The sequence below is a fragment of the Malus domestica genome, chromosome 15 (assembly GCF_042453785.1).
Source record: "Malus domestica chromosome 15, GDT2T_hap1".
In the NCBI taxonomy this organism is placed as follows: domain Eukaryota; kingdom Viridiplantae; phylum Streptophyta; class Magnoliopsida; order Rosales; family Rosaceae; genus Malus; species Malus domestica.
Window position 1 is genome coordinate 11,687,663 of NC_091675.1, and position 8,820 is coordinate 11,696,482.

The 8,820-nt window shown below is 37.4% G+C and overlaps 1 protein-coding gene across 1 annotated transcript; it reads right to left on the reverse strand.

Annotated features, from left to right (window-relative positions):
- Nucleotides 1-900: 900 nt before the first annotated feature.
- LOC103400027 (uncharacterized) lies at nucleotides 901-5,754 on the reverse strand. Its single transcript, XM_008338708.4, is given in 10 exon segments — nucleotides 901-1,820; nucleotides 2,004-2,073; nucleotides 2,146-2,207; nucleotides 2,352-2,426; nucleotides 2,540-2,631; nucleotides 3,080-3,667; nucleotides 3,670-3,951; nucleotides 3,954-4,020; nucleotides 5,041-5,171; nucleotides 5,331-5,754. Coding segments are annotated over 10 exon segments (2,262 nt in total). The 5' UTR covers nucleotides 5,509-5,754; the 3' UTR covers nucleotides 901-1,103.
- Between the last annotated feature and the right edge of the window lie 3,066 nt (nucleotides 5,755-8,820).

Below are 8,820 nucleotides of genomic sequence, written 5' to 3' on the forward strand. Positions count from 1 at the left end.
CTCCAATATTAAAATGGCCAAGAATCAAGCACTAGGATTCATGAGTTGGTCAACGGATTTGAGGTTGGCCGTCGAGTAAGTTACCTTCTCCTCGGAAAAATAAAACTAATAGAATAATACATAACATATAATTGAACCCCTTTTCACGTTTAGATAAAGAGAAGTGGTAAAGAGACACCCAAAAATGGTGTCGTCGTGGTTTCTCTATTACGTTATGTTTTTTACATTATGATTTATAATATTTGTACGAAAATTGATGTTAAATTTAAACTGGCAAAAAATTTATAAAGAATCATCCTTTAAAAAAGTCTTCTTAGCATTTGCTAAACTACTTGGATCTACGATACGAGAACTTGAAAGGAGCCTTTACTAACTGGCCTAAACAAGAATACGTAGTCATCTTCCATATTTTACATATTATGCTCTCCCATTGTGTCAAATTAGATGGTTGATGTTATTCTTTCATGTGCACATCTCACGTGTTAATGGAATCCCAAATTTGGTGCACAATATGATTGCTTGCAAGATAATTCAGCTGCAAATGGGTGAATAGTATTCCATGAACCACCACGGCTGTCAAAACCGGCCCCCAAAGAAGGAACCGGAAAAATACTTCCCCGACCCGGTTTCGATATCCCTTCTTCGTGTCTCCTCATTTGTGGCACATTTACGTAGTGATAATCGAAATAAAAACGCGGAACTGAATTCCGATTACAGATTAGTAAATGAGTCATTAGTGCATCTGCATCATGTGAAGAGAGAGAGAGAGAGAGAGAGAGAGAGAGAGAGAATGAACCGGGGATGGTAAAAGCCAGGGCAGAGAAATTCCTCTCAAGAAGAAGACATAAACCCCCACATGGTGGCTTTGTTGCAAATTGCAGGAACGGTTTGAATCAGGAATAAAGACAGAAACCCCACATGGTGGCTTTTGATGGTCACCATGCCACATGCTTTATTTTCAATGATAAAAAATGAATGTACAGATCTATGGTGAATAAAAAACAACTCTTAAGTTAATATTGATGATAATACACATGCATAATTGCATATGCAGATTTAGAACAAGAAGAAGTAAGCAATTATAAATTAAAATTAAAATTCACTTAACCTGAGGCACCTAATCCCCTCGACTTCGGTAGCCTGACTGCAGCCAGAGGGTAGACAATGCCTTGTGAATCTTTCCCCAACCCCATGCCTTCAACAAAACCCATTTTCGCCATCATCTTCGATCCAAATCCTTTGGTATGCTTTTCGAAAGATCCAACTCTTTCACTCTGAGTTTGAGAACTCTGAGCCTGAGATCTTCTTCTTACCGGGATATTCTTTACTGGGGGTGTTTTACTGACTGGGATCTCAACGGGGGTGGAGAATTCCACACCCAAGCCAAGTGATTTAGGCCGTTGGATCACTTCGATGGGCGCAGCCATACCTTGTCCATCTTTTCCTAAGCCACCACCTTCGATGTATCCCATTTTAGCCAGCATTTTTGATCCAAAACCCTTAGTGTGTACCTCAAAGGAACGATATTCAGTTGACTCAGCAGCAACCTTGTTTTTACTTGCTTCTATTGAGTCAACAGTTAAACCCTCAGCCGCTGATTGCATTACGCCACTTGACACAAATGATACTGGTGTATTAGCATATGAATCCATATTCCCACTGCCACGTTTGGCTGACGTTTTCGGCGTCTTTCTTTGGCTGGATTGTTTAGATTCCGGTGTCTTAAAATCAATTCCTTTTCCAATTTTCCTTGGCCTGTTTTTGTCTCTACCAGGCTCAACAACAGAGAAATCAGCATCCTCCATGTCAGCTCCAATCAGCTGAAATATAGAAAACAATCACTGAATTTTGCTGCACATGCATACGTAGAGGATCGAAGTACATAGTGATTATATTTCAGAGCAGAACAAAGAAGACAACGAGAAACACAAACTATGAAAAATGCAGAGCCAGACCAATTACAATACACTAATTGTAATTTGTAACCATGAATCGTGATTAACCTTTTCAAGACAAAGTCTATCACTTGCAGATGGCATGCCAGTGTGTTGTGTCTGCATCACTGTTACAAATCTGGGAAAGGAAAAAAACATCAATTCCATGTTTTCTTTGTTCAACTATAATTCACGAAACAAAATTATTTACCTCTTCTTGCCAGATCCTTGGCAGGAACTCCTCAGGCCATACATTCCGGCTAATCGCTGAACCTAAAATATCCAAAAGCACAAACTATCAAAGAAAAGTAAACACTTGACGGACATGAAGTGACCACAGAAAGTGCAAAAGGTAAAACTATGAGGATCAAATAAGTTACAAACGGAAAATTGAAGAGATCAATCGAAATTCCATACCTGGGAACAATCCCGGGAATGCATAGGCTGAAAAGAAAACATATCTACTGCATCCGAAACAATTTGCTCCATTTTCTAAAATAGAAAAGAACAAAGCTGTCATATAGTCCAAATATAAAGCATTGCATGATACATATTCCGTGAGTGTACCAGCACACAACTTCACACAAAACAACAAAGCAGTATACCAGATTTATTTGCTCAAGATCAACACCTCGGCGCAGCATTCTCTCCTTACGCTTCACAGCCATCATTTCTTTACGATGTTTCTTTTTTGTCCCTGAATGGAAAGTCAGTTAGAAGTTAGAACAATAGATAGCATAAGCCAAAGGCATGAATGACAATCCACCTAAAAGAATAACAATATCATACAGGAATCCTGTTTTTGATAAACAGACAGTCCTCGGACATTTATTACCCCATGATATGTGGGCAAATTTGCCCGCAAAGTCATTCAAATTGAGATCCTAAGTTCATAACTATCCACTTCTCATCATACTCATCAAAGGATACTAGGGATACTAGAAACTATGGATATATGAGAAAGCTCATTTGCTTCCCCAACTGAAAAGAAAAAGCACTTAAATGTAAAACGTTTTTAATCGCTGAAATTCATTACGAACTTGGCTCTGCTGTATCACATCCCCTTCATGGAACAGACACATGTTAACCAAGTTAAACATATGCAAGCAGCTTATAAAGATAAAGATATCTTAGCAATCTTATACCAGGAAAATGTCTTGAGAATTTACTCCTTTGAGCTTCTGCAGGCCAAGACTGAGGAAATTTGGCAACAGGTTTCTTTTTGGAATAATTTCTTGTATCCTTTACAAGCATTAGGTCATCTATAGCCAAAGACCGAGCATGTCTTTCAGTCACATTGTATTTCTTTTGTGACTGTACCTTCTTCCTACCGTACTCCCTAGATGCATCCTGAAGAGCAATTCCGCCCAACTTCTGCAAAGTCTCATCAAAGCCCTTCCTCAAAGAGCTATTCTTATCCGGCTCATCCAAATCCTGTTCCACCAAAAATTTGGAACTTAAGATGTTGTAACTACCACCAATTCCCACTAAATAATCGTCTGCAACCTCGTCATCTACATCTGAATCACTATCAGACAAGTCTTCACTTTCAGAGGATCCAAGTCGTTCTCCAGACTCAGAAGAGCCTGAGCTTCCTTCATACAGTGACTCTCCATTTTCATCTTCTTCACTTTCTTCATCAGAAATATCTTGGGTGTATAATCTCATGCCACCAATTGACAAAAAGCCTGAGTTCTTCTTGGGCGACAACATCTCTGTTGTCATCTCTTCTCATCATCGCCAACTTCACAATCCATCCCATCATTGGCATCCATATGTTTCTCAGAAGATTGCAAGTTAAAACATGAATCTTCTGGCTCTTCCATTTGCTTTGAGGAATCTTCAACACCACTTGGGGTTTCCTCAAGTTCATCAGAGAACCCTAGCCCTCTATGAGAGCTTTCACCTAACACAAAACTTGAACCGTAGTGATAAGTAAATTCCACTTCATAGGGGCTTGACGGTTGTGTTTGGTCCCCATGAGCTAAAATTTGGGTATCCTTGTAATCAACTAAACCAAAGGGCATGACTCGTCCATATCTTTGTCTGCATCACTACCCTTGCGTAATTCTGAATAGAAACCCTCCTGTTTAAAACCAAAGCATATCCAAACTACATGAATGCAGAACCAATGCTCCTACTTAATTGTTAACAAAAAAAAGAATATCCAATGAATCAATAATTTCACAATTATCTCCGTACACATTCTCCAAAGTGACCAAAACAGAACCTCAAACATCTCACCACATTTAACAAGTGCATACATTACGCTTCAAACATCGCTTGCCACTGGCGGATGCATATAGGGACCCAGGGGGTCCCGGGACCCTTCGGAAGCCCGAAGAAACACTTGTGATCGACCTTCGGGACCCTCCAACAATTTGGGCAGGTGAGTTACCCTATTCCCCACAACCATTTGCCGTTCCACCACCTTTAGCTGCCTAATTTTATTTCTTCCAAATTCATATAAGTTTTTTAATCCTAGACTCTAGTCCCAACTCCCAATTAATAATATATATGTTACATTAACAAATTTTATCTTTGTAGAGTCACTAATTGCGTTATGTTGCTGAGGAGAATTTGTTGGTTTTATTACCTTTGAGATTAATCTTGATTTATTCAATGAACCAAATTCAACAGGAAATAGTGATATGGAACCAAATTAGGCTAATATTTTTTTTTTGAACTTTTATGTTGGGACCCCGATCTTGAAATCCTGGATCCACCACTGTCGCTTGCAGTGACTTAAATTAGCAATATACGACAAACTTCCCCACGAACTAACTATTGTTCAAACAAAGAACAAAACTTTCGATGAACTATAATTTACGTAAACAACAGGATGAGGAAAGTGTTAACTGCTTAAGCTTAGTCATATTTTCTTCACTACAAACACAAAATGCTAATAACTAAAATTTCCACACAACTTAGAACCCAATCCATTAAAACGAATAATTTTTTACAAAATCAATTTAAATCTCAGATCATACAGCTAAAAATGTATTTGGTACGACAAAATACACAAAAAAAAAGAAAGAAAGACATTTTCTCTTGTATTGAAAAAATAAATAAATCAGGAAGAAGCTTTTGAGCCAATAGGACACACCTGAAATTCAACAGAAGGGTATTGGAACCCTATAGCGGTAACATTAGATCTCCGAGAATCACTTTTCGACCCAGAAGCTGCTTTTGCTACAGATTTCGTAGCAGATTTGTTGCTCGAACTCGGATTTTTCCCTGAAATTCAAAATTCAATAAAAGTTTGAATCTTTTTCCAATAGGGAGGTTGTAATTGAATAAAAAATATCCACTTCAAATCTCAGTATCCTTTATTTCCCCGGAAACCAAACAGAAAATTAGCAAACTACGATCTTTTGATAGAGATATAGGAACGACCTCGCTGAGCGGTTTGAGGGGATGACCAATCGGATAAAACGCCGCCCTCCACGAGCAGACCTCCTCGAAATTTGGATTTTGACGACGACGATGACGATGCTCTTCTCCTACCGCTGCTCCAATTTAAGTTGCTGCTGTCGTTGCTGTTGGGTCTTCTTCTTCCTCTGCCTCCAGCCATGGCTGCGCTCTGAGCTTTTGCGCTGTTGCCGCCACACAGAGAAGGTCTGATGAAAAAATAATGAGAGTTTTTGGATCTGCAGTCCGACGGACGCGTGCGGTTCTATCCGCACCGTTGAGGAGGATGAACCAGTCGGTGACTTCGTGGCGCGGACAGCTCTGATGCGACTGGTCTTTTCCTTTGTTTTTTTTTTTTTTTTCCCTTCAGGAGGGAGGGTTGGACCGTTGGAAGATGCAGTAGGAATATGCTTGGCTTCAGAATCTTAAGAAGATGGACAAGGCCCAAACTCAAATGGTTCAAACATTGACCCAAGCCCAAAATTAAGTGGTCCAAAACGTGATTCGAGCCCAAAAACAGTTTGCGAACTATGTTTGGAGTTGGGGTTTTAGGCCCTGCACTGAGTCTTCTGATGCGTCCGAGTTGCACCCAACAAGTTATTATCTCTTCCACATGACATTGCAAAGCCCACCTAGGCTTTTTCTTTGGTGTAATGAATGGTGTGATAAATGATATGTATATGTCATGTCAGTTAATAAGTTTATTTCATTGGATCTAAGTTTTATGCGTCAATTCACACATCATGTTATATACAATATGTTTTATAGCCTCAATTTTTTTACATGTCACATACCCCTCTTAATTTTCAATCGTCGGATTGAATGAATTGAACAAGATCAATTGACAAAAATTAATAAAGGTGTGTAAGAGACAAAAAAAAAGTATGTGAATAGCATTACCCTACAAAAATGTTGGATTCCCAACATTACTCTACTAAAATGGAATGACCTAACCGTAGAGAAAGAAAGTTTACCAAGAAGAAAGAAATATAATGACAAATTGATGCATTATACTATTTTCAAAACAAAATTTAGAAGTCTACTATGGTCTATATGTATTTTTTTTTCATTGATAAATGAGAGGTCTTATGTTTCATTCTCGTTAAAAGCGGGTCAAATCAAATTATTGTGGTTGACTTGTTTTGTGACTTAGCCCAAGTGTCACCATCCTCTTAGTGTAAATATATCATTGCATTAATTAAAAAAACAAAAATTCAGAAAAATTAAGATATATGATTTGGAATATCCCCATTCGATATTTGATTAAATTAGGATATATATATATATATAAAGGAATGATCAAGCTCACCAATATGATCATGCTGTGATAATTCCCCTTTTGAGTGGTGAAGTGGACCACTGCCTAGCTGGAGTACCTAAGAAAATTTGGTACTTGGGGAGGTGGAACTTAATAAAGATTATATATATTGAAGGTCTTACCAATAATCATCAGTTGGTTACCCATATAGTGGTTAGCGTTAGAGGGTTGTTGGATTGAATCTTTTTCTTTTTCTTGGCTGGCTTTGGTTGCCGTTTAATGGTGCAAAGTTTTAATTAATATTTATAAGCAAATGCAGTTGGAAGAAAATGAAAAGAACCTCCCATGAATTAAATAGATGTGACCACAGACGGGCATGCATTGGCCATATACATATATAAATTTGGTAGAATTGGTACATATTAGCTTAGATTTTGCCTACTTTATTAACTGGAAAGCTTTTTCCCTACGCGTGACTAGTTGTGCAACTGGAATCTGCATGTGGACTATGCGGATTTAGGGTAGGGGAAGGACTTACATGCATGCATTTTTCTGGATGATGTATAGAAGATGACGATATGTGTAAGTCTCTCTCAACGGAATATTGTGTTATTAGTTTAAAATGTCTGGATATATCTTGTTACATATCAATTTTCTCTTAGGGTGGGGGAATTTTCTGGTGTAACTATAACTGCGTTTTGTATATGTAATACACAAATATAAGTATATTCACTAATTCTATATTCTAAAATGCAAACTATTTAGGCTTGTTTGATTTTATTGTTTTCAGTCATGTGAGCTTGCATACGGATTATGCAAGATTTTGTTGAAGTGAGTTATTTTAGCAGTTTGTGTGACTTTTGTCTGTTTTAGTTGACATTTTTGAAATTGTTGTTTTTAAAATCATGTTGATATTTGTGTATTGTACATGTTTTTGATATGTATTTTTTCAAGGAATATCGATGATTTGATAAATTATAAATTCCGCATATATATATATATATTATATTATGATACATAAATTAATAACATTGTATAATATTATTACGACATATGAGTTGGTAACACGCCGTAACCTTATTATATGTATCACAACTACGTGATTCTCCGTTCTCCAAGTCCAACATAGCATGTAGCTGTAGGTATGGTATGCATGCCCAATTACTCTCTCTGCCTTTATTTTTTAGGATAACTAATGAAAAAAGTTTGAAAACTTTGAATTTTAACGATAAAGACAAAATAAAGGGTAAAGTAAATAATACTATGATTGACTTTTTAGTGTAAAAATGTGATTTTTCATTAAAATAAACAGTATCAGAAGCTTTTCGTTAAAGTTCATTTTTTTTTTCTCCACCCCTTCAGTAAATTGCATTTACCATTTCCTGCTAAGATCGTCAATCGTGATGCTTTGGCATCACCTTTCCAATGCTCACATGGGTTGCTTAGAGTCTCACATGATAGTGCAGATAAGTATCCGTCCATTTGTTGCTGCATGCTACTTGGTTCTCAGACCCGATCCCAAATGCTATTTTCCTTCTGACAAAAGAAAATCTTAACCGTTGATTATTATTTCTTTAATTTAGCTAATGTAAATATTCATTTGCATCTTTAATTAGTTCTTAATCCCAAGCAACAATACAATACTTTAGCTGGTGTTGGTGTTGAATCCAAAGGAATCAAAGTGCATGCATGTTCTTTAATTTTCTACAAGCATCCTTTTTATTTTCTTTTTATTTTTCCATTTTTTGGTCAACAATTTTTACAAGCATCGTACATACATTAGAATTGTTTAAGAAAGATCGCGTAATATTATAATTCACTCAAATTACTGTACACTTGCTTATAATTTGTTGTTTACTCATATTATAATATGCGAATTAATTAATATAGCAGATTTTTCTAGGCATACTCCTATTTCAATGTAATGCATGTGTCAGATTGTTGACCCTAAAAACTACCAAGCTTACGTGGCGCACATGCCGAGTAACTAATGAGCTAACTACGTCTTTCGGTTATGTATGGGACGTGCCAACTCGTTGACCGAGCTTGGTCGCGGAGTAAAAATGTGTTGATGTTGCATTGAGCGCGTTGCTGACTTCTTGATCTTGCGACTGCGATCGAGGAAGGAACACGTCTCGGCCTTTGGGTTCTAGAGCTTGAAGACAAGGCTACTAGTTCTGTGAAGTTCACGGATCGTCGGCACTAGGTTCGGTCATA